The sequence below is a fragment of the Felis catus genome, chromosome D3, assembly GCF_018350175.1.
Source record: "Felis catus isolate Fca126 chromosome D3, F.catus_Fca126_mat1.0, whole genome shotgun sequence".
Taxonomy (NCBI): Eukaryota; Metazoa; Chordata; class Mammalia; order Carnivora; family Felidae; genus Felis; species Felis catus.
This window is the reverse complement of record NC_058379.1, coordinates 48,412,496-48,438,444: the sequence shown is the minus strand read 5'-3', so window position 1 is coordinate 48,438,444 and position 25,949 is coordinate 48,412,496. Positions and strand designations below refer to the sequence as shown.

General features: G+C 36.1%; 1 protein-coding gene across 7 annotated transcripts in view; it reads left to right on the top strand.

Annotated features, from left to right (window-relative positions):
* The window catches only part of SS18 (SS18 subunit of BAF chromatin remodeling complex), an 88,853-nt gene extending 66,285 nt beyond the window's left edge, over window positions 1-22,568 (top strand). For all 7 annotated transcript variants that reach the window (XM_019815093.3, XM_045041943.1, XM_011288062.4 and 4 more), the window contains 2 exons: window positions 1,680-1,813; window positions 20,793-22,568. In XM_019815093.3, coding sequence (XP_019670652.1) covers window positions 1,680-1,813; window positions 20,793-20,819 — 161 coding nt within the window. In that variant the 3' untranslated portion in view covers window positions 20,820-22,568. The remainder of the gene's footprint in view (window positions 1-1,679; window positions 1,814-20,792) is intronic.
* The last annotated feature ends 3,381 nt before the right edge of the window (window positions 22,569-25,949 follow it).

The following is a 25,949-nucleotide window of genomic DNA, read 5'->3' as shown; positions in this document are numbered from 1 at the left end:
CCTCTCTCTCGCTTGTGTTCTCTTTCTCTCAAAAATAAACATTAAACAAATTTTTTTAGAAATATTCCATGGATTTCTTGTTTGTTTTTGTTATTTGTTTTGTCTTTTTAAGTGAGCTCCAGCATGGCTTAAACTCACGACTCTGGGATCAAGACCTAAGCCGAGATTAAGAGTTGGACACTTAACCAACTGAGCCACCCAAGCATCCCGGGATTTCTTGTTTTTACAAAGGAATTCTTGCTCTTCTCAAATAGCATTTTCATTTCCTGACCATTGAATATTTGTATTTTGAATAAGTATTCTGGTTTTACTGTGTTTACGTGAAAAGAAATATGATGTGGTTAAATCAGGTAAATTCATTTATTTAAGATAAATATTACTTTCAGTGGGAAGAGAGAGTAAATGAAATGTATTTTTGGTTAGAGTAGTAACTGCTGTTTTGTTCGACCTTGGGAATCCCAAAGGAGAAGTTCCCATTTTGCTTATTTGTAGGCTTCTGTTGTCATACTTTCTTCTAATAGAAGAGTTAGACTTTTAATAATTGAGTGTATAATAATTAAATAAATAATAGACCAATGGAATTTATTTAAGCTTGAACATTTATTCTCTTTGACACTTTCCTCTGCCATCAGTGTTTTTTTTATGGCAGATTTTGAATGGCTATGATAGAAAACATTTAAGTGTCAAAGCTTTTCGGCTTATGCTTTATAAAGCATTCTTTACAATAGGCAGTAGTAGAATTTATGAAACAGACATATTTGTTTGGCAAGCCAAATTAGTCCCTTGCCATCTCTGGAATTGGAAATCATTCATTTTTATGGGTTAAGTATTAAAGGTGATTGGTACACAGAGTGTAACTTTTGAATCAAGTTTTTTCACATTCAACCTGTGGCTTTTCAAGTCTTTGGTTTTGGTTTGAAAATATTGTGGTAGTAAACTTATTAATTAATGCAGAGCATAAAGCATTCTTTTGGTGATTGCAAATATCAATCTAGAATTTCATGGAAAATTATTCTTTATGGTTCTCTGGTGATTGCAAGTGTAAATCTAGAGTCATACAGCTGTAAATATCATTGATTCTCAAACTTTATTTAGAAATTATTTCAGTATTTTAATTTGAATCTGCTTCTTGCTTTTTCTTTTATTTACTTTTTACTTTTATTTTTAAAGTTTATTTATTTTGAGAGAGCAAGAGAGAAGGAGAGAGCCTGAAGCTGGGCCCGTGAGGGGCTCAGACTCATGAACCATAAGATCATGACCTGACCTGAAACCAAGAGTTTACACTTAACTGACTGAACCACCCAGGGCCCTTGTTGCTTTTTCTTTTACCTGTTGCTTACAGTGGTTAACTTTCTAGTAGTGGTATAGGTGAATTTTCTTGATACCATGGAATTAACCTGCTTAACAACTCCTGAGTCGCTTTTACGTATTTGGAAAAAAATTCATGACTAACACATAGCTCACTTGTTACACCGAATCAAAACATTTTGTACATGGCACTATCCTTATAATATTTTCATTCTTACAACCTTTGGAATTTATTTCAAAAAGCATTTGAGAAGATCAAGATACCAACTATCTTTTTTGTTTAGATATAAAAACGTGATAACACCTGGTTCTAAACCCTTTCAAGAATTCTGTTTTTATCTGGGCTTTTGTTTATGTTAATTATTTTGCAGGTCCTTCACAGGGTGGTCCAGGTCCTCAGTATCCTAACTACCCACAAGGACAAGGTCAGCAGTATGGGGGTTATAGACCAACGCAGCCTGGACCACCACAGCCGCCACAGCAGAGGCCTTATGGATATGACCAGGTAAATTATTTGGCCAACTGTGTGATTGCCCCATTATTTGCTCACCCTTGATAAGGTTGTTTTTCACTTGAAGGCTTGTTTTTCCCTCCTCCTGTTCATAGTATATGAGTTAACAAAAAAATTTACTTTTAAGTCTTTCTCATAGAATGCTAGCACAGCTGATCATAGTTACTGTCACATGTAAAACATGTCTTATCTCTGAGACCCAGCATCCATTCATATTCATATTCTCTTTCTCTTTCTCTCTCTCTGGTCTTTACCGGGGCATTCCAGACATCATTCCCTCTTCTAAAGCCCCTGATTTCTCTCATCTCCCTCACATTTATTGCTGAAGACTGTGCATTGACATATAGAGACATGGAATCCATCTGTGTCAACTCTCTTAGTAGTTCTTGTCTTCGTTTCAGCATATCCATTACCTTCTGCCACATTGGTGGTGTCCTGTCTCTTTAAATCCATAGTTACTTCTGCCTCTGTTGCCTCCTTTCATATCCCTTATTTCAAGTATTAAAAATGTTTATCTCGGGGTGCCTGGGTGGCTCAGTCGGTTGAGCGTCCGACTTCGGCTCAGGTCATGATCTCATGGCTCGTGAGTTCGAGACCCATGTCGGGCTCTGTGCTGACAGCTCTGAGCCTGGAGCCTGCTTCGGATTCTGTCTGTCTGTCTGTCTCTCTCTCTCTCTCTCTCTCTCTCTCAAAAATAAATAAATAAACGTTAAAAAAAAAATTTTTTTTTAATGTTTATCCCCTGTTATCTTTCCTTCTGCTTTCACATATGTAGAGTTGTAGCTCATTCTAAGATGACTGTATCCTCTTGAACCTAGTATTTATTTAAGTTCCTTCTTTTCACCAGTAAACTTTTCAGACTTAACTAATCTGTGCCACAGTCATTGTTTTCTGAATCTTACTGTTATGCATACTCTAAATTATAATGAAAATGATGTATTATGTTGGCAGTTTCCTTAGATTGATTTCAGATTTGTCTAATGACCTTCTAGTGAGGAAAATCTGGTCTGCTCACTACTTAAGCTACCTAAAACAGCTTATTTTTTTTGTAAGTTATGGTTCCAGGGCCAGTGTTGGTGATCTGGTTTGAGGAACAACACAGTACAGTACTAATCAGAACTTGAGGTATGAGCACTTTTTTTATCAGTGCTCTCTCAAGCCTACAACCCCTTGTACTGACACTTCCTATTTAAGTGATAAAAGAGATAAAAGAGACTTAAAAGGGTAAGGACAAATGAGTAATATATTTAAAAATACACTATTAATCAAAGGGTTAGGCAGAAATTTTATTTAGATTTTAAAAGTAAAAAAAGTCTTGGCTAATGAGTGCTTAAGGGCAAGATTCCTGAGCACAAGATTTAGGCTCATTCTAGTCCACAAGTTAACTTTTTAATTTTTATCTATTTATAATTAATTAATTGATTGATATTTTGAAGTAGGCTCCACGCCTGATGTGGGGCTTGAACTCACGACCCTAAGATCAAAGAGTCCCATGCTCCACTGACTGAGCCACCCAAGCACCCCCACAAGTTAACTTTTTAAAAAATGAGCTTCTGATCATTTATTCTTTCAGTCAACAAATGTTTATTAATTATCTTCATGTGCTGGGCACTATTTTAGGTCCTATGCTCCCTACGGCTGGTGGAACAGCTAGCGATTTTGGTCTCTCTAACTTCACTTTTGAATGTTTATTGTTTATTTTGAGAGAGAGAGTGCCTGTGCACGAGCAGGTGAGGCACAGGGAGAGGGAGAGAGAGGATCCCGAGCAGGCTCCACCCTCAGTGTGGAGCCCCATGCGGGGCTCAATCCTACGACCGTGAGATCATGACCTGAGCCAAAAATAAGAGTTGGACCCTCAACCAACTGAGCCACCCAGGTTGCCCCTCTTGCCTTCACTTTTGACACATTTGACACATGTTCCTATTTTCATTCCTGAATGGTCTTCTTTGCTTCTAATTACTGTGCTTCTTTACTTCTCTTAGATTTCTAGTGATTCCTTCTTTATTGTTTCATTTTCTTGTCTCACTTGTTTCTTGTCTTGGCTCAGTGTTTTTCTTGGTCTCTCTACTCACCCTGTCTTATATTTTCAGTATCCTTAGCCCACCTTCTGCAAACCAACTTCAGCTCCATTTTTTCAACTTGTACAGAACATCTCTATTTGGATGTCTTGCCATTTCCATCAACTTCAGCATTTTGTGGACTAAACTAACCATTTTCTCTCTAAATGACGTATTTCTAAATCCCCTAAACTTAACATCAGTCATTAAGTAAATGTTTCTTGAGCAACATTTATATGCCAAGTATCTACGATCGGGGTACATTGGGAAAGATAGACATAAACTCTACCTTTATGAACTTAAATCTAGATAAATCTAGATGAGATCCAGAAGAATAAACAGATGGCATAATATAGTGTGAGAAGTCCTTGAAGTCAAGACTTTTGTGGAAGGGGGATACTAATCTAGATCACAGAAAAAATGTTCTTTGGGAAGTATTATAATAGTGTGAGGGCCCAAGGACGAGTAGGTATTAGACAAGTAGACATAGAAGAGGGAAGTGTATTCTAGTCAGAAAAAGGTGCATTCACAAAGGACTACTAGTGTTAAGAGGTGTGGTTGAGTAAAGCAGAAGCATGGGGAGGGAGAGGCAAGATTGGAGAGAGAAGTTAGGTTTAGATTGGGAAGACTCTCACAAGCCATGTTACGGGACTTGGACTTTATCCTGACATCATTTGAAGCCTTTTAAGACATTTTAAATGATGTATATAATATATTAGCTGTGCCTGGCACTTGGTGAACATGATATGTGAAAGATTATGTGTTGTGATATATAGCATATATGATAGTTATGTGATACACTACCTCTTTCATTATAATTATTCCACTCCATAAAGTTCCTAGGAATTTGGGATGGTACTATAGAAAAAGACCCATGACGTTTGGCTAGATGCCAGCCACATCTCCTTCCCCACTAGAAAAGGCTATGAAGAGGGGACCATTTTAGCTACTTCAGTGTTAGTAGTCTGCCCATATTTATCAGAGATTTCACCTTATCTGTATCCCCCAATCCAAACACTTGTTGGTCTTTTCATTTTAGGGAAAGTAGTTCACCTCTTCAAGATAATGAAGGGAACAGAAAACTAATACAGATTCTTAAATCCAATAGTAATATAATTATAGTGGTGGTTTAGGCAGATGACTCTTCTAGCAATGTGCACAGTGAATTCAAAGGGGGGAAATTGAGAGACAGGCCTTGCTAGGGGCTGTTGTTTCTCCATCATTTCTTCCCATATCACTAAACAGCAGCTAGATTCTTTCAGTTCCTCAGGCCAAGAACCTGGAGTCATCTTGGCTCCCCTCTTTTTGCAAATCAAGCATCTTGTCAACCAGCAAATTTCATCACCTCTCCCTTCAAAATATATCCAGTATCTGGCCATTTTTACAACCTTCTGCTCTTACCCAAGTCAGAGTTACAACTGTCATTCACCTGAACTGGTCTTCTGCTTTTGTCCTAGCTCTGCTATAGGATATGCTCCACATAGGACCCAGAATGATCTTTTAAAAACATTAGATTATGCCACCCCACTGCTCAAAGCCCTGTGGTGACTTCAGTCTTACTTAAAGTAAAAGCAAGACCTTAGAATAACCTACAAAGTCCTACATGACTTGTGCCCCCACTACCTGTCCCACCACTTCATCTCTGTATTTTTAGAATTTTTTAAATATTTACTTATTTATTTTTGAGAGAGACAGAGAGAAAGAGCGAGCACACAAGAGGGGGAGGGGCAGAGAGAGAGAGGGAGGCACAGAATCTGAAGCAGGCTCCAGGCTCTGAGCTGTCAGCACAGAAACTGATGTGGGGCTCAAGCTCAGTGAGCTCTGAGATCATGATCTGAGCCAAAGTTGGACGCTTAATCGACTGAGCCACTCAGGCACCCCTCACTTCATCTCTGTATTTATAGCTGCCCTCATTCACTTTGCTGCAGTCACTTTACTGTTCCTTAAACACATCAAGCATATTTCTACCTCAGAACCTTTGTATTTGCTGCACCCTTTATTGCCAGAACTCTTCCCCGAGACGTATAGTTGGCTTCCTCCCTTTCTTCAGATCTCTGCTGTGTTCTGTCACCGTATCATATCAAGGAGTCCTTCTACCTATGTAAAATAGTAACATCTTGGGGCGCCTGGGTGGCGCAGTCGGTTAAGCGTCCGACTTCAGCCAGGTCACGATCTCGCGGTCCGCGAGTTCGAGCCCCGCGTCGGGCTCTGGGCTGATGGCTCAGAGCCTGGAGCCTGTTTCTGATTCTGTGTCTCCCTCTCTCTCTGCCCCTCCCCCGTTCATGCTCTGTCTCTCTCTGTCCCAAAAATAAATAAACGTTGAAAAAAAAATTAAAAAAAAAAAAAATAGTAACATCTTGCATTGCCTCACTTTATAGTAGCCCCCCTTTACCCACAGAGGATATGTTCTAAGACTCTTAAAAACCACAGATAGTACTGAACCCTGTATATACTATGTTTTACCTATGTAAATGCACCTATGGTAAAGTATAATTTTAAATTAGGCACAGGAAGAGATTAACAGTAAAGAATAGAAAAATAATTGTAACAATATACTTAATAAAAGTTATACAAATATGGTCTTTCTCTCTCAAAATATCTTATTGTACTGTACTCACCCTTGTGATGATGTGAGCTGATAAAATGCCTACACGATAAGGTGAAGTGAGGTGATGATGTATGCATGTGACATGGTGTTGGGCTACTACTGACCTGACAATATGTCAGGAGGATCATCTGCTACTGAACCGCAGTTGACCACAGGTCACTGAAATTGTAGAAAGCAAAACTGTGGGTAAGGGGGGACTACTGTATTTTCCTACCCTTCTGTATTTAAACAACTTTTTTGAAGTATTATTGACATTCCATAAACTGCATATATTAAAAGTACACAATTTGATACTTGTCAATGAGTCAGTCTTTTCAGTTTTACCTATTCTGGTGTATGTCTGGTGATAGTTTATTGTGCTTTTCATTTTCATGTCCTAAAGGACAAGTGATAATGACTTATCTTCTCATGTGCTTATTTTTCCATCTATGTATCTTCTCTGAAATGTCTGTTCAAATCTTTTGCTTATTAAAAAAAACAATTCAGTCCCTTATTTTCTTATTGAATATTGAGAGGTCTCTGTATATTGTACATACAAATCCTTTATCAGATATATAATTTGCAAATATTTTTCTCTAGTCTGTTGCTTCTCTTTTCATTGTTTCAACATTTTTTTTTGAAGACAGGAACTTCAACATTTTTATGAAGTCGAATTTATCAACTTTGTCTTTTATGGATCATGCTTTTGGTTTTATGTGTGGGAAATCTTCACTTAACCCAGAGTCACAAATATTTTCTCTTAATGCTTTCTTCTAGAAGCCTTATATTTTTTAAAAATTTAATTTAATTTTATACTTTATTTTTGGCAGGGGCGGGGGGGTGGGGGGGACATGAGCAGGGGAGGGGCAGAGAGAGAGGGAGAGAGAGAATCCCAAGCAGGCTCTGTCTGCACTGTCAGCGCAGAGTCCAACACGGAACTTGATCTCGCAGATCAGGACCTGAGCTGCAATCAAGAGTTGGGTGCTTAACCGATTGAGCCACCCAGGCATCCCTAGAAGCCTTATATTTTTAGGCTTTACATTTAAGTCTATAATCCATTTTGAGTTAATTTTTCTATGAAGCACGAATTGAAGTTTGCATCTTATTTTTTCAAATGGATAGCTAATTTTCTCAGCACTATTTGTTGAAAAGATTAGCCTTTCTTTACTGAGTTGTCTTTGAACCTTTGCTGAAAATCATAAATATGTCTATTTCTGGACTGACCTATTTCTCTGTCTTTATGTCAATACCATGCTGTCTTTATTACCATAGTTTTACAGTAAGTTTTGAAATCGGGTGTTAGTTTTTCAGCTTTAACCTTTGCAAAATTGTTTAGGCATTTGGGTTTTTGCGTTTCCATATGATTTTTATAATCAGCTTGTCGATTTCTACAAAAAGCCTACAGATATTTTGGTGGGAATTGCCTTACACGTATAGATTCACAGAGAGTTGTATCTTAACATGAGGTCAGTGAGTATCCATCCTATGAGCATGGCATATGTCCCTTTAAATTTTTTTTTCAGCAGTGTTATATAGTTTTCAGCATACAGGTCTTAACATAGGTTTTGTCAGATTTATCTCTAGGTATTTTTATATTCTTGATACTATTGTAAATTTTTTAAAATTTTAATTTACAATTGTTAATTGCTGGTTGTATAAAAGTACAGTTTGTTTTTTTATATTGATATTTTACCAGAACTGTAATATTAACTCACTTATTATTTCTAGTAGTTTTTTTGTAGATTGTCAGAATTTCCACATAGAAATCATGTGTGTGGAAAAAGACTTATTTTTTCCTTTACAATCTGAATGCTCCGCTTTTCTCCCCTTAATCTAACCTCACCTTAAAACCTTTAACACAATGTTGAATATAAATAGTGAGAGTGGACATCTTTTGTCTTACTCCTGCTCTTAGGGTGTTAACAGTCGGCCTTTCAGCCTTACATGAGATGTGTAGGGTTTGTGTGGATACCCTTTATCAGATAGAACTTGTTGCTTGTATTCCTAGTTTGCTGAAAATTTTGATCAGGAATGAATACTGAAATTTGTCAAATGATTTTTCCATATCTTTTGAAGGAATCATAGCTTTCCTTTTTAAATTTAGTATGTTAAATAATATTCTTTGATTTTCAAGTTTTAAATCAATCTTGCATAGCTAGGATAAACTATGTATTATCCTTTTTATATGTTATTAGAGCTGATCAGCTAAAATTTTGTTAACAGTTTTTGCATCTATGAGGGATATTGGACTCTACTTTTCTTTTAATGCCTTTATCTGGTTTTGTTATCAAAATAGCACAGGCTTCATAAAGTGAGTTGGGAAGAAACGATCCCTTTTCAGTTTTCTTGAAGGATGTGGATGAAATCAGTATTATTCCTTCTAAAATGTTTGGTGCAATTCACTAGTGAAGCTGTTTGGACCTGGATTTTCTTTGCAGGAAGGTTTTTAATTACAAATTTATTTTCTTTATTAGACATAAGGTATTCAGGTTATCTGTTTCTTCTTGAAGAGATGTTTCTATTTGTTAAGGGATTTGTCCATTTCATTTGTTTTGTTGGTTTCTTTTTTTATCCTTTTAGTATCTCTAGTATCAGTAGTGATACTACCTCTTTCATTTCTGATATTGGGAATGTGTATCTTCTCTTCTCCCTTTTTTTCCCCCAGTTAATCTGCCTAGCAGTTTTTATGTACTTTATTGATCTTCTCAGAGAGCCAGCTTTTGGTTTTATAGATTCCCTCCCCCCGCCCCACCCCCATTTGTTTTTCTGTTTCCTTGATTTCTGCCCTCTTATTATTTCTTTACTTCTGCTTGCTTTGGGTTTCATTTGCTCTTCTTTTCTGGTTTCTTGAGGTAATAGCTGAATTCTCATTGATTTAAGAACTGCCCCGCTTCCTAATATAGATGTTTATTGCTATAAATTCCCCTCTAAGTACTGCTTATGTTGCAGCCCACAAATTTGTGTATATTATGTTCTTATTTTCAGTCAGTTGAAAATATTTCCTGAGTTTGCTTCTGATTTCTTCTTTGATCCAAGTGTTATTTAAAAGTATATAATTTACTTTTTAAATATTTGGAGATTTTCCAGATATTTTTCTGTAACTTATTTCTCATTTAATTACATCCTCATAATAGAACATACTTAATGTGACTTAAATTCTTCCACATTTATTGAAACTTACTTTATGGCCCAGAATCTGGTCTGTGAGGATGTTCCGTAAATGTCAGATCAAGTTGGTTGATAGTGTTATTCAAGTCCCCTATATCTTCACTGATTTTCTTCCTACTCTATTAGTTATTGGGAAAAATATTTTAAATCTCTGGCTATAATTTGTGTTTGTCTATTTTTCCTTGCAGTTCTTTCCATTTTGCTTCTTTTTTTTTTTTTTTTTTTTTTTTTTTTTTTTTTGAGAGAGAGGAAGCATGAGTTGGGGAGGGGCAGAGGAGAGGGAGAGAGAATCCAAAGCAGACTCCATGCCCAGTGTGGAACCTGACACAGGGCTCTATCTCACAACCCTGAGACCTTGACCTGAGTCAAAATCAAGAGTCAGATGCTTAACTGACTGAGCCACCCAGGTGCCCCTGCTTCATATATCTGAATGCTACCTTCTTAAGGTTTACACATTTTTAGGATTTTTATGTGTTGATTAATGTACTCCTTTTACTATTATGAAAAAACTTCCTTTATCCTTGATAGTATTCTTTGCTCTGAGGTCTTTTTGTCTGATATTAATATAGCCACACCAACTTTCTTTGGATTAGTGATAGAATTATAAATCTTTTTTATCCTTTAATTTCTTTTTTAAAGATTTTATTTTTAAGTAATGTCTACATCCAACATGGGGCTAGAACTTAACAACCCTGAGATCAAGAGTTGCATGCGCTACCAACTGAGCTAGGCAGGCACTCCTTATCCCTTTTTTTTGAACATATTTGTGTTTTTATGTTTGAGTTGTATTTCATGAAGGCAGCATTTGTCAGGTTCTTCTTTTTTATCCAATCTGACAATCTCTGCCTTTTAATGGAGGGGCTTTGAACGTTATGTTTTATGTAATTATGAATATGGTTGTATCTGTCATCTTGATTTTTTTTTTTATTGTTCTTTATTCTCCGTTTCTTTTTCTGTCTTATTTTGAACAATTTTTTTCTGCTTTTAAAAAACATTTTTTTATAGATTTTATTTATGTATTTATGTATTTATTTATTTATTTATTTAAGTTTATTTTGAGAGTGTGAGTGGAGGAGGGGGAGGGGAGAGAATCCCAAGCAGGCTCTGTGCTGTCATTCCATAGCCCAATGCGGGACTCAATCCTACGAACCATAGGATTATGACTTGAGCCAAAACCAAGAGTCAGACTCTTAACCAATCGAGCCACCCAGGCTCCCCAGAAAACCATCTTTATTGATTAATTCATGAACTTCAATTCACTTAACATTTTAGAGTATACCATTAAATGGGATTTCTTTTTCCAGTATAGTCATTTATCTCTAAACACCCAGCCCTGGGAAACAGGTAGTTTACTTTCAGTCTGTATAGATTTTCCTATTCTGGATGTTTCACATAAATGGAATCATGCAACATGTGATGTTTTGTGATTGGCTCTTTTTACTTAGCATAATGTTTTTAAGGTTCATCCATTTTGTAACATATTTTAAGTGATGTTATACCACCTTATGTATAGTATGAACCATTTCAATAGTTTACTTTCATTTTTTCCTTTTCAACTTTCTGTTAATGTTATAAATTTTACTTGTACATATGTTATAAACTATATAGTACATGGAATTTTTTTGTTTTTTAAAAAGCAGTTATCCTTTAAAGATATTTCAGTAATAAGAAAAAATCTTACATATTTACTCATGTAGTTACTATGTCTGGTGCCCTTCACTCCTATGGTGGATTCATAGTTCCATCTGGTATCATTTTCCTTTCCCTGAAAGACTTTGTTTTAATGTTTATTGTAATGCAGGTCTTCAGCTTATGTATGTTCAAGAAGGTGTTTATTTCTCTTCCATTATTGGAAAATATTTATTCTTGGTATAGAATCCTAGGTTGACAGGATTTTTTTTTTTTTTTTTTTTTTTTTTTTTTTTACTTTCAGCACTTTAAAAATGTGGTTCTACTGTCTTCTTGCTTATATTATTTCCAAGGAGGCATCTGCTGTTATCTTTCTTTTCTGGTAGTTAGTGTACTTTTTTTTTTTTTTTTTTGGCTGTTTTTTATGATTTTCCCTTTGTGAAATTATCTGTTTTTTATGCTTGGGGTTCATATAGCTTCTTGGATTTATGGCTTCATGGTTTTGATCAAATTTGGAAACATTCTGACCAAGTAGTTTTCCTGTCTCTTACCTCTATATCCCTTTCTGTCCTTTTCAATTATGTGCATATTTGATTGCTTAAAGTTGTGCCATAGTACACTGATCCTCTATTTTTTATTTTCCCTTTTTTTCTGTTTTGTTTTGGGTAGTTTCTCTTGCTATATCTTAAAGTTCATTGATGTTTTCCTATTCATTTTTTATCTGCTTTTAATCCATTCCCGGGTATTTTTCATCTCAGACATTGTATTTTTCATCTCTAGAATTTCAAGTTGGGTTTTTTAAATAGGATTTCAGTTTAGGGCCTTTTTATATCTTCCATGTCTCTGCCTAAATTTTTGAACATATGGAATACAAGTATGATAACTATTTTAATATCCTTCTCTGATAATTCTTAACATCTGGGTCTCTTTTGATTAATTGTTTGTTTTTTTCATTCTCATTATGGGTCATTTTCCTCATCCTCTGCATGCATGATTATGTTTCATTGTATGTCAGAAACTGTGACTTTTACTTCGTTGAGTGTTAGATAAGGTATGTCTTCTTAGAAATATACTGGAGCTTTGTTTTAGGATACAGGTAAGTAACTTAGACACAGCTTGATCTTATGAGGATTGCTTTTAAGGTTTGTTAGGCAGGACCAGAGCAGTGTTTAGTCCTGGGCTAAGTATTTCTACTACTGAGGTAAAATCTTTTTGAGTACTCCACCCAGGCCCTTGAATTGTAAGGTGTTTCACTCTGGCTGGTGGGAATAAGCACTATTTCTTTATGAATGCCAAGTATTGTTTCCCCTAATCCTTGCCGGTGGTATTTTTCCTTGCATACATTTGCATATCAGTACTATGCTGAATACTCAAGAGAATTCCTCTTCAGATTTCCACAGTTCTCTCTCTCTGCATTTCTTTCCTTTCTGGTACGTGATCCTGTGAACTCTAGCTCCTGTTCTCTTTCCAGACTCTAAGCTTTATTTCTCTAACTCAGACTCAGCCTTAGTTTCACTCCACACACTGCAGTGTAGAGACTCTCAGTGCAGTAAAACATACAGAGGGCTCACCTCATTTGTTCCTAGTTTCTCAGATTGGTGTCCTTTGTGTCCTGAATAGGATTATTTCATGTGTTGAGTGGTTTTTGGTTGTTTCATGCTGGAGGTCCATCTTGACTGGAAACGTATTTTAATTCTTGTTTTAAATTTATTTTGAGAGACAGAGAAGAGCATGCGTGTGTGTGCATGCTTGAGCTGGGGAGGGGCAGAAAGAGAGGGAGAGAGAATCCCAAGCAGGCTCTGTGCTGTCAGCACAGAGCCTGATGCAGGGCTTGATACCGTGAACTGTGAGATCATGACCTGAGCTGACATCAGAGTTGGACACTTAACTGACTTAGCCACCCAGGTGCCCCATGTTTTAATTTTTTTTTTAAATAGACTTTCTTTTTTTGAGGAGTTTTAGGTTCACAGCAAAATGCAGCAGAAAGTACAGAGAGTTTTCATATATGGGCATAACCTATATATGTATAGCCTCTCCTGCTGTCAATATCCCACACCAAAGTGCTCTATTTGTTATAGTCAGTGAACCTACATCAAGAGATCTTTATCACCCCAAGCCCATAGTGTACGTTAGAGTTCACTCTTGGTGTTGTACATTATATGGGTTTTGATAAATGTATAATGACATGTATCCACCATTATAGTATCATACAGAATAGTTTCATTGCCCTAAAATTCCTCTGCTCCCTCTATTCATCTCTCTTTCCTCCCTAACCCCTGGCAACCAGTGATCTCTTCATATTTTTACCTTTTCCAGAATGTCATGTACTTGGAATCAGGTAGTATGTAGCCTTTTCATTTCACTGGCATTTCACCTAATAATATGCATTTAAGGACTTTTTGTGGCTTGATAGCATATTTCTTTTTAGGGCTGAGTAATATTCCATTGTCTGGGTGTACCACAGTTTGTTTATCCATCCATTTACTCAGAGACATCTTGGTTGCTTCTAAATTTTGGCAATTATGAATAAAACTGCAAACTTCCGTATGCACGTTTTTGTGTGGGCATAAATTTCAACTCATTTCGATAAATACCAAGGAGTATGGTTGCTGGATTATATGGTAAGAGTCTTCGTTTTGTGAGAAACTGCCAAACTCTCTTCCATAGTGACTACCATTTTGCATTCTCAGCAGCATTTATTGAGAGTTTCTGTCTTTCCACATCCTTGCCAGTATCTGGTGTTGTTAGTGTTCAGGATCTTGGCGATTTGAATAGGTGTGTAGTGGTATCTCATTATTAGAATTTGCGTTTCTGTAAATGACATGATGTGGACATCTTTTCGTATCCACTTATTTGCCACCTTTATATCTTTAGTCAGGTGTCAGTTCAGGTCTTGGACCATTTTTTAATTGGGTTGTTTGTTTTCTTATTGTTGAATTTTAAGAATTCTTTGTATATTTTGGGGAACAGTTCTTATTAGATGTGTCATTTGCAAATACTGTATTGTCTTCATGGCTTGCCTTCTCATTCTCTTGCTCTGTCTTCTGTAGAGTCGAATATTTTACTTTTAATGAAGTCCATCTTTCCAGTTATTTTTTTCATGGATTGTGCCTTTGGTGTTGTATCTGAAAAGTCATTACCAAATTCCAGAGTCATCTAAGTTTTCATCTATGTTATCTTCTAGGAGTTTTACTCTTTTGTATTTTACATTTAGGTCTAGGATCCAATTTGAGTTCATTTTTTGTGAAGGGTGTAAGATCTGTGTCTTGAGTCATGCACGTGGATGTCCAGTTATTCTGATGCTGTTGAAAAGACCATCTTTGCTCCATTGTATTGCCTTTGCTTCTTTGTCAAATATCAGTTTATTATATTTATATGGGTTGATATCTGGGCTCTCTTTAATGTTTCATTGATCGACTTTTCTGTTCTTTCACCAATACCACTCTGTCTTGGTTGCTGTGACTTTATAGTAAGTCTTGAAGTCGGAAGTATCAGTCCTCTGGCTTTGTTCTTCTTCAATACCGTGTGGCTGTTTTCTTTTCTGGGTCTTATACTTCTTGTACTGTAAACTTTAGGATCAATGTGTCAGTGACCACAAATAACACTGGAATTTTGATTGGGATTTTGTTGAATCTTTAGATCAAGTGAGGAAGAATTGACATTTTAATAATATTGATTTTCCTATCCATAAATGTGGGACATTTCTTCATTTGTTTAGTTTTTTTTGATTTTTTGCATCACTTTCTTAGTTTACCTCATATGTATCTTATACATATTTTGTTAGATTTATATCTGATTTTCATTTTTGGGGGTGCTGACATAAATGGTACTGTTTTTAATTTCAAATTCCATTGTTCATTGCTGGTATATGGGTAAATGATTGATTTTTATATATTAACCTTGTATCCTATGATCCTTGCTTATTAGTTTCAGAAGATTTTTTTTGTTGATTCATTGGGGTTTTCTACTTAGATGATCATGTCATCTGCATATCTTTATTTCTTTCCCTTATTGCATAACCCAGGAATTCCAGTAGTGTTGTAAAAGTGTGGTGAGAGGGGACATCCTTGCCTTGTTCCTCATTTTAGTCGGGAAGTTTCATTAATTACGTTATATGTTTCAACATAGCATATATCTCCATTGACAGATTATATATTACGTATTTCATTGCTCCCTTCCCCTAGAATGTCAGTCCTTTAAAGACAGCACCATGTCTATTTTTTATCACTTTTGAGTTTCCATCACCTAGTAGAACATCTCAAGTAGTCAGTAGATACTGGTAAATAAAGTATAAGTTAGTGAATAAATAAGGCCTTTACTTCCTAAACATGGACGGTGATCATAAGAATACAGAAAGAGAGCGCCTGGGTGGCTCAGTGGATTAAGGATCCCACTCTTGGTCTCAGGGTCATGAGTTTATTAAGCCCTGTGTTGGACTCCTTGCTGGGCGTGAAGCCTACTGAAAGAAAGGAATGGAAGGAAAGAGAGAGAGAAGAGGGAGGGATCCCTAAAAAGTACTGTGACAGAATAATTTTAAGATTTATTTGATTCGATGAATAAAAGAAATCTTGGGGCGCCTGGGTGGCTCAGTCGGTTGAGCGTCCCAACTTCAGCTCAGGTTATGATCTCACCATTTGTGGATTTGGGCCCTGCATTGGGCTCTGTACTGACAGCTCGGAGCCTGGAGCCTACTTCAGATTCTGTGTCTCCCTCTCTCTCTGTCCCTGCCCTGCTCACACTCTTGTTTGTCTCTCTCTCTCTCTCAAAAATAAATAAGCATTCAAAAATATTTAAAAGGAAGAAATTTAAAGATGATTGGTATTGTTCAGGTTTCTAGCCTAGAGACTCTTCATTCAATATACTCTCCCTAGATAATCTCGTTTACTCACATGGTTTCAGTTTACCATGCCGTTGACTCCTAGATCTCTATTTCCAGTCTGACTCTTGCTTCTCAAAATCAGATGCCTACTGGACATCTCCACTTAGATGTATCATAAGTATATCAATGTAGCATAACCAAAACAAATTCATAATTTTTCTGCCCAAACTTAACTCCTCCTTTCTATATTCTCTATCAAAGAAGAGAGGTATTATCATTAAGTTAGAATGCCAGGTGCCATATTTGATATTTAAGTCTTCCTCCCTCTCTCCATCTTATACATGACAGAATCTTGTTAATCCTCCTTCCTAATACATCCTTAAATCCATCCAGTTCTCTGTAACCACTGCCTTATCTTAGTTGAGACCATCAACATCTCCTACCTTCATCACGGCAGGATTCTTCCACTCTGTTGTCTTTCTTTCTCATTATTTCTTTACACTCTAATCAGAGGAATTTTGTAATTAAAAAAAAAAAAAATTGAAAAAGCAGACATAGAGAAACTGAGGTTTAGAGAGTTGTAGTGACTTACCCAAGATGGCAGAGCCAAGAAGTGGTACAGCTGGGTGGCAAATTCTGAGTGTCTAGAACCTGTATTGACTAGAACTCACTTTCATAAGCTGTCTCCAGCAATGTCAGTTCTTGAGTAATCCAAAGAGCATTTTCAGGTTTTTCTTCTGTAATAACTTTTTCAGGTGGAGAGTATGATCACTCTTCCTTGGCAGGTGAGAAAATCGAGGAAAGGAGGATAGGTAACTTTCTCAAGGGCAAGAAGCTGTTAAGTAGTGGAGTTCATACTAGTTCATGTTAAGTAGTGGAAATTGGTTTCTGGCTCCCAAACCCATACTTTTAACCCTAGAATTTGCTAATGGTTGCAGATACACAGTATACTTTTTTGGCCTTGCTTGTGGTTTGATTTGATCCCAGCAGTGGGATCAAGTGTGGGTCAACTTACTTAATTTCTCAGTGCAACTTCTTCATTTATAAAGTGGAGATAATATTTACTGTATAGGTTATAGATGGACACAAAGCATTTATTAGTTTCTGACACACCAAGGTGTGTATAAGGTGTTAGTTATTGAGATATATTAAGAGTTAGCTATTATTAATATTAGCCAGACTTATTTCTGTTACTCCAGGTTCTGTATTACCAAGTAATTACTATTCTGCTTCTCATTATTGTATATTCCTTTTTTACTCCCTACTTGCCTCAGCATTCTTTACCCGTTTTTCCATCATACCTTTGCTTTAGCTACTCCTTTATTTGAAATACCCCTTTTTCTTTTCTCTGCTATTCATATTTTTACTATTTTCTTAACGTTTCTACATTCTCTGAAATGTTTTTCTAATTATTTTAGCTGTGTTAACCTTTTCATTTCTTTTTTTTCTTTTATTTATTTTGAGAGAGAGAACATGAGTTGAGGAGGGGCAGAGAGAGAGAGGGGGAGAGAGAGGAGAATCCCAAGCAGGCTCCGCGCGTCAGCACAGAGCCTGATGCAGGGCTTGAACTCACGAACTGTGAGATCATGACCTGAGCTGAAATCAAGAGTTGGATGTTTAACCAGCTGAGCCACCCAGGCGCCCCTAATCTTTTCGTTTCTGAACTCTGTAGAACTTCTATCATTGTACTTTATTTATTTCTAAGTTTTATCTTCCCTGTTTTTCAAATTTATTATGGTGATGAGCATATAATAGTTGCTCAGTAAATGTTTGTAATTGGTTGAATAAAGTATTTGGCATCCATTATTGAAGAAGTTTTATAAATTAGTGCCAGGCACTCTTCAGTACTTGGGGTATAAGGATGGCTAAGACCTCACTACTCTCAAGTAATTCATAATATAGTAGATAAATTATAGCTTATATTTATAAGTTCTTAACCTCTCTTCTGCTTTCACATGATTCATAATATGTGCAATCACTTTCATCATTAATACTTCATTACACACATTGACTAGGGGAGCTCTTCCCTCCAGCACTGAGGCTTGCTTATTTATTACCTTATAATTTTTAAAATGTCCTCTCTTATTTAAGTGCCCTAACAAACTGATGAGGTAGGAATTAATGTCACCATGAATGGAAAGAAAATTAAGATCTAGAGATGGAGATGTTAGTAGTCTTACCTTTTAAGTGAAGAAACTGAGTTTCAAAGAGCATTTTTAGACTCAGAAAGTTAACAATAGAGTTGGGACTTAGATTATCTAAATACTATGCTGAGTTAAGCAATTGAATAAGACGTTCCTAGATGCTAAGCATTAACTACCTAGTTCTTATTCTAAACTTTGTATTATAGGAATCTTTATACAAATACAAAAGAGAGGATATCATGGATCCCTGTATACCTACCAACCAATTTCAGCAATTATCAACATTTTGCTAATGTTGCTTTTTATACCTCCCATGCTACCTTTTTCTTTTTCTTTTAAGAGTTTTTTTTTTAATTTTTTTTTTAAACGTTTATTTATTTTTGAGACAGAGAGAGACAGTGCATGAAGGGGGGGGGGGCAAGAGAGAGGGAGACATAGAATCTGAAACAGGCTCCAGACTCTGAGCTGTCAGCACAGAGCCCAACGCGGGGCTCGAACTCACGGAGCATGAGATCATGACCTGAACCGAAGTCGGACGCTTAACTGACTGAGCCACCCAGGTGCCCCTCTTTTAGGAGTATTTTGAAACAAATTCTAGATTTGATATTCTACCCATAAATATTTCAAGATGAGCACTAACTTTACATTTTGCTGAATATAACTATAGGAAGTACATTAATATTTTTAAAATACTTAACTCTCTTTATAGTGTATGATTCCATTAGATACAGAGTGGCATTCAAGAGATTTTCAAATATATCTTCTTCTTTAGAAACATAAACTTTTAGGGTACTATCCTAAGGTATAGAAGTAGTTTAATTCTAGAATACATTCTCTTTTTTTTAATTTTTTAAAAACATTTTATCTATTTTTTATTTTTTTAAATTTACATCCAAGTTAGCATATAGTACAATAATGATTTCAGGAGTAGATTCCAGTGATTCATCCCCTATATAACACCCAGTGCTCATCCCAGCAAGTGTCTTCTTTAATGCCCCTCACCCATTTAGCCCATCCCCCTACCCACAACCCCTCCAGAAACCCTCAGTTTGTTCTCTGTATTTAAGAGTCTCTTATGTTTTGTCCCTGTTTTTATGTTGTATTTTATATACATTATATTTATATAATCCTTGTGTTTGGTATCTTACATTCTACATACGAGTGAAGTCATAGGATATTTGTCTTTCCCTGACTAAGTTTGCTTAGCATAATACCCTCTAGTTCCTTCCATTTTTAATTTATTTATTTTGAGAGAGAGCAGCATGAGTGGGAGAGGGACAGAGAGAAAAGGAGAGCGAGAATCCCAAGCAGGCTCTGAGCTGTCAGCGCACGGAGCCTGACACGGGGCTCTGTCTCTTGAAACTGTGAGATCATGACCTGAGCTGAAATCAAGAGTCAGACTGAGCCCCTAGAATACTTTCTTGAAATAAAATAATTAATGTAACTTGGAAGGGGAAGTTTAGCCAAAGGAAACAATTAGCTGATTATGTGCTTCCTATGAGTACTGTTTTTGGAGAATAGGTGCTTTTATGAGCATCTCTTTTAAACACAGTTAAGAAATCTTTTTAAAGTAGGTTCTCTTCTACCTTTCTTCTTCCTTTTCAAGGAGGAGATGTTCCTTCTCTTCTCCAAAATCTAACCCTACCATGTTTTTTTTACCTCCCTTGTAGAATTCTACCTCATTTATCACTTCTTTTTATCTGTACTCTTTTTTCTCTTCTGTCCTGTCAGCCCACAGGCTCAAGTTTACCTTATTAAAAGCAACAAAAACAAAGGGCATCTGGGTGGCTCAATCGGTTAAGCGTCTGTCTTTGGCTCAGGTCATGATCTCACTGTTGCGTGGGTTTGAGCCCTGTGTCAGGCTCTATGCTGACAGCTCAGAGCCTGGAGCCTGCTTCTAATTCTGTGTCTCCCTCTCTCTCTGTCCCTCCCCCACCCCTACTCTCTGTCTCTCAAAAATAAATAAACATTTAAAAAATTAAAAAAAAAATGAAACATACTTCTCTTGACTTTATGTACCAGCTGCCTGTCTGAATGCCTTTGCTGACATTTTGTTGGCCTCAGGGAAAAGCCAAGCTTCTTCAGTATGGATGGAAGGTTCTTTTCCCTTTATCTCCCAGGTGCCTTTCCATCCCTGCTACTTATTACAGGTGCCATTGATGTTAATTCATAATAGTAATTATAGTAAGGTAAACAGTCACAAAGTTGTTACACTAACACATAATTAATACACAGTACATAACCACACCAGGATTCAGAACCAGAACTTCTCATTCATTCTTGCTCAGTAGAGTTCCAACAAAATTCACTAAACATTTAAATTCCTACTATGTGACAGGTACTATTCTAGGTTCAAAGACTCTGAAATCCATTTGCCATTGAATGTAATATCAGGAGCAATTACAGAGATACTGTGTACTAAATACATAACAATTTTTGTTTGTTGTTGATAAAGTTGCTTTTGTAGTATGACAGTGTTAAGATTTATTTATAATTTTCTATGCTAAACTGTTATGGTCAAATTATGGTCAAATCATTATCTAATTGCATTTTTAAATTTATCTTTTAGGGACAGTATGGAAATTACCAGCAGTGAAAAAGTACTTACATTCCAATAGCCAGTATCTATTAGCAGCCATATTGTCACCTCAGCACTGTGGACACCTCTGTGTGAAGAGATCCTTCCATTCCATCTAGTTTTTGGAAAAACCTTGTGGATAAGTGGCTGTTTCATCAGTAAGCAGCCTTTGTGGCTTAGTTGTAACAAGGCTTTAGTAGCTAAAAAATACTCTTGATTTCACATTTCTACTCTAGATGGCAACATTGGACAGAAAATACAATGACATAACCAATTTGCAATGATTTGGGAACTGTGTTTCAAATGGACTGTTACAGACTGAAAGGTGTGAACAGCTTTGTATGTTTATGAAGGTTAAGGGAATTTAATACTTTTCCACAGATTCTTTTGTAAGGGGATGAGGGAAATGTACACTTTTTACAGCAGCAATATTTTGTATATTATGTTTATTTCATGTGAATATGCAAGGCGGTACACTACGCATTGGACAGAATCAGAAATCCTCTGTTGATGTGGATTGGAGCATGGTGGATGCTTGATTGTGTGGGTCTCAAAATGGTGTACTATAAAAGATAAAGGTGAGGGAGAAGACAAAGCACACCATATGTCCACTGTTATGTTCTTTAGAGGAAATTCAGATCCCTTTTATCTGTGAGATAATCAAGGGCACTGTGATAGTTTTGAGTAAAAAGACATTTTTTAAAAGCTTTCCAGTTTTGTGGATTAAAACCTTTTTATAAAGATCATTTATAATACAGTTTTAAAATGTGAGGCAATAAGAATTACTTCATGTGGGATCTGAGGAATCTAGGTAGCAGTTTCATGTAAATGAAGTGGTAATTCTCTCCTAAAATAGCAATAACTGAAAATGGAAGTGTTAATTTTACTTTCTTTGAATAATCAGGGAACTTAGTGAATAATATCAAAGCATTTTTTAAATGATATCAAAGAAGAGTCAACACTGATCCAGTAAGTTTATTTTTTAACATTAGAAGGATAATTGGTTTATAAAATAGAATAGTTCAGAAGACTTTACAGACCTTTATTTCAACTTTCTTCACTGGAAATAATGCCATTTATAAAAGGACACATTTAAGTTTTTCCCTTTTTTATGTTGGTTCATATAACACAAAGAGATGTTTAGGAAAATGCTTATTGATGAGGTTTATTCTGATCTGTATTAAAAGCATAAAGGTTGCAGTCTAGATCACTTTGTTAGCATGGCATATTTAATCATATTTGAGACTGTCCTGTGCCTGATTATTTTAGGTAAATTCAGGGATATTGCATTGGGCAGGAAATCATGCATTGTGAAGTTTATAACCACAATTATTTAAGCATAATCTGAAAACATCTAGCCCAAAGGTAAGTTGCTATTTTCATCACAGTTGCCTATGCCCAGGGAATAAGATGTATTCTTTATAATTGAGTTGGTTTTTCCCACTTCTAACTGGAAACAAAACAGAAGGGGTGCCATAAATTTGAATAAGCAAAATGTACTGTTCTCAATATACTGTAATCAAAAGGAATTTTAATGTGTTTCTGTGTGTGTATGAGAGAGAGCGTGTGTGTTTTAAGGTCCGAATAGAATTTTTTCAACTTGGTCAGTAGAAAATGGACATCAAGTTTGAACAGATAAAGCATGGACAGCCTTATTGTGATTGAAAATGCTTATAGGTTCTGTGCCAATTTTCCACCACTGTGTACTTTGTTGCTATTTAAAACTGTATCAACTCTAACGGAAGAATAAATTATTTGTGATTTTAATTTTCTCATTTGTTTCTTTAAATTAGATCTCTTTGACTCTCTTGTTTTGTCTGGAGACTTTGCTGTGGGTTTTTTATATAAGTTAGTCTAGTATAAGCAGACTATATTTGTATTCTAGGACTTTATCAAAATTCTCTTGCCATGCCCAAGTTAATTAGAATTAACTGTTCAGTAATCAGCATGTTGTGTGGGCTGTTTGTTATAGAATTCTTTCTCTGAAAATGAAGTCCATGAGGCTATAATCAAGATGACTGAATTAGATAAATGAGTTGAGGAGACAAAATTGTACTGAACCCAACCTGGTGTAGATCTGTTATCTCATTGGAAATAAGCTCAACTGACATTAAGAAATAATTTGTCTTGCCAACCCATCTTCTGTTGTCTTATTCTCCTTTTAATGGAAACTAAAATTGCAATTTTAATAAGCAGAATTTCCTCCAGGACTTTCTTCCTAGAGACTAGTGCATTTGCAAGGTTTAATTGTTTTATAACAGTCCTATTTCATAAAAGTTTTTAATTGGTGGTGACAAAAATTACCGTACTCCTTCGATGCCTAGTAAGAAGAGTAACTTTACCAGGAGCTTTCTACCAAACTTGACATCTCCATATAGACTATATTCCCTAAAACTGAAGTTATTATTTTAGCGAAATGTAATATGATGAAGAAATATCATACCATCCTATAAAATTCTAGAAACAAAATTTTGCTAAGTAAAGGGCATGGTGATCATTGATCAACATTTAATAATATTCAGTTACACTAGTTTAGTTATTTAAGAATATCTTATTATTCTGTAGAGTTGTGATGGTACATTGTTTTTGGCACATGTTTTTAACTTTTTTAATGGAATATTCAAACATATGCCAAAGTAGAGAGTATGTTATGACACGCCCCATGGACCAGTGACTTAACTTAGGTTATTGGCTAACTTAGGAAGCCATGGCTAATCTTGTGTTGTCTCTACTTCAACTCAGAAATGGAAGCAAATACTACATCCTTGAATTATTTCACTAAGTACCTCTAAATAAGGAACAGCTCACCCTTGAGCAACATGGGTTTGAACTGCATGAGTCCATCTACTTACATGTGGATTCTTTTGATAGATACATTATCATGCTATAAATCTATTTTCTCTTCTTTATGATGTTCTTAACATTTTCTCTAGCTTCCTTTATTGTAAGAATATAGTATATAATACATACACAAAATATAATCAACTGTTCATGTTATTGGTAAGGCTTCTGGTCAACAGTAGGCTATTAGTAGTTAAGTTGTTGGTGAGTCAAAAGTTATACATGGATCTTTGACTATGTTAGGGGGTTGGTGCCCTTAACCCCTTTGTTGTTCAAGGGTCAACTGTACTCTTTTAAAAACACCTTGCTACTAGAACTCTTCCTGCTCTTGAAATTTTTTAATTTCACTATTAATTAGAAACCATCTCAAAACTTGTATTAATAAATCACTGCTTTTTCTTTCATTAAAAAAAAATCATTTGTGGGGTGCCTGAGCCTGACCAGCTCAGGTCATGATCTCATGGATTGTGGATTCGAGCCCCACATTGGGCTCTGTGCTGACAGCTCAGAGCCTGGATCCTGCTTTGGATTTGGTGTCTCCCTCTCTCTCTGGCCCTCCCCCACACTCTTTCTCCCCCACTAGAAAAAAAAATGAAAGCTCTAAACCTTACAGTGTACAGTCAATTTTAAAAAAAAGGAAGCAAAAAAACTCACATTTTTAACGTTTATTTATTTTTGAGACAGAGAGAGACAGAGCATGAACGGGGGAGGGGCAGAGAGAGAGGGAGACACAGAATTGGAAGCAGGCTCCAGGCTCTGAGCCATCAGCCCAGAGCCCGACGCGGGGCTCGAACTCACGGACTGCGAGATCGTGACCCGGGCTGAAGTCGGAAGCCCAACCGACTGAGCCACCCAGGCGCCCCTCAAGAAACTCACATTTTTAAAATAAATTTGCAAGTTAGGGAAGTTGCAAGAAGCTATGAAATTGAATATGTAAAATCTTAAACCTTTAATACAGTGAAAGACATCATAACCTAAGTTAAAAAAAGACTGAAGATGTGTAATATATAGAAGACATAGGATTAATATTTGGATATGGCGCTATATATCTTTCTCAAACATAAACACTTAAAAAAATTTTTTTAATAAAAAGTTATGTTAAATAATTAAGTCAGCAAAAATAGATTACACAAAAAGTAAACATGCTCCATAATTTAATCTTTTAAAGGTAATAGCTGTAAAAAGTTTGATATATTTCTTCCAGCTTGATTATACACACATAAGCCAACATCTGTTGTTTTGTCTCTTTCAACAAAAAATGGAATTATATACTACCTATACTGTATTGTAACTTCCTTTTTAAAAATAGTTTTAGAAATATCTCAAATGCTTCCTATTCTGTGTTGTGCCTAATTTTTTACTATTAGGAAAACAAAGCTTTCATAATCAATCTGGTAAGGGTTTGGGTTTTGGTTTTTTTGTATGTTTATTGAGATATTTCTATATGGTAGATTTTGAATATGTTAGGTGTAAGGCTATGTACATTTTTAAAAGTGTCCTCCTAAAAGAGAAAGCCTTGCCAGCAACAGATTATTAGCTTTATTAATTTTTACGACTTTAATAGGTTTTAAAAAGTGTTATCTTGGGGCGTGCCTGAGTGGCTCAGTCAGTTAAGCGTCCGACTTTGGCTCAGGTCACGATCTCACGTTTCATGAGTTCGAGCCCCGCATCGGGCTCTGTACTGACAGCTTGGAGCCTGGAGCCCGCTTCGGATTCTGTGTCTCCCTCTGTCTGCCCCTCCGCTGCTTGCACTCTGTCTCTCGCATTGTCTCAAAAATAAATAATCATTAAAAATTAAAAAAGTGTTATCTCAGGATCTAATTTGAATTACATCTGGTTTATTTGTTAAGTTTGAGTATCTTTTCAAATGCTTAAAGACACTTTATTATTTTGTGCTGTGAAATGCTTCTTAATGTCCCTTCTTCATTTTTCTATTGGGATGTTTATTGTGTAAGAGAGAGGAAATAATATAAACATATGTGCACAAATATGTATAATTATATATAGCTCTCTATCCAATATATTAATCCTATGTCTTCTATATATTACACGTCTTCAGGCTGTTCATTATTTTAAAAAATTTTTTTAATGTTTTATGATTTATTTTTGAGAGAGAGAGAGAGAGAGACAAAGCATGAGCAAGGGAGGGGCAGGGATAGAGCGAGACACAGAATCTGAAACAGGCTCCAGGCTCTGAGCTGTCAGCACAGAGTGTGACGTGGGGCTTGAACTCAATGAACTGCAAGATCGTGACCTGAGCCAAAGTCGGACTCTTAACTGACTGAGCCACCCAGGTGCCCCTGTTCA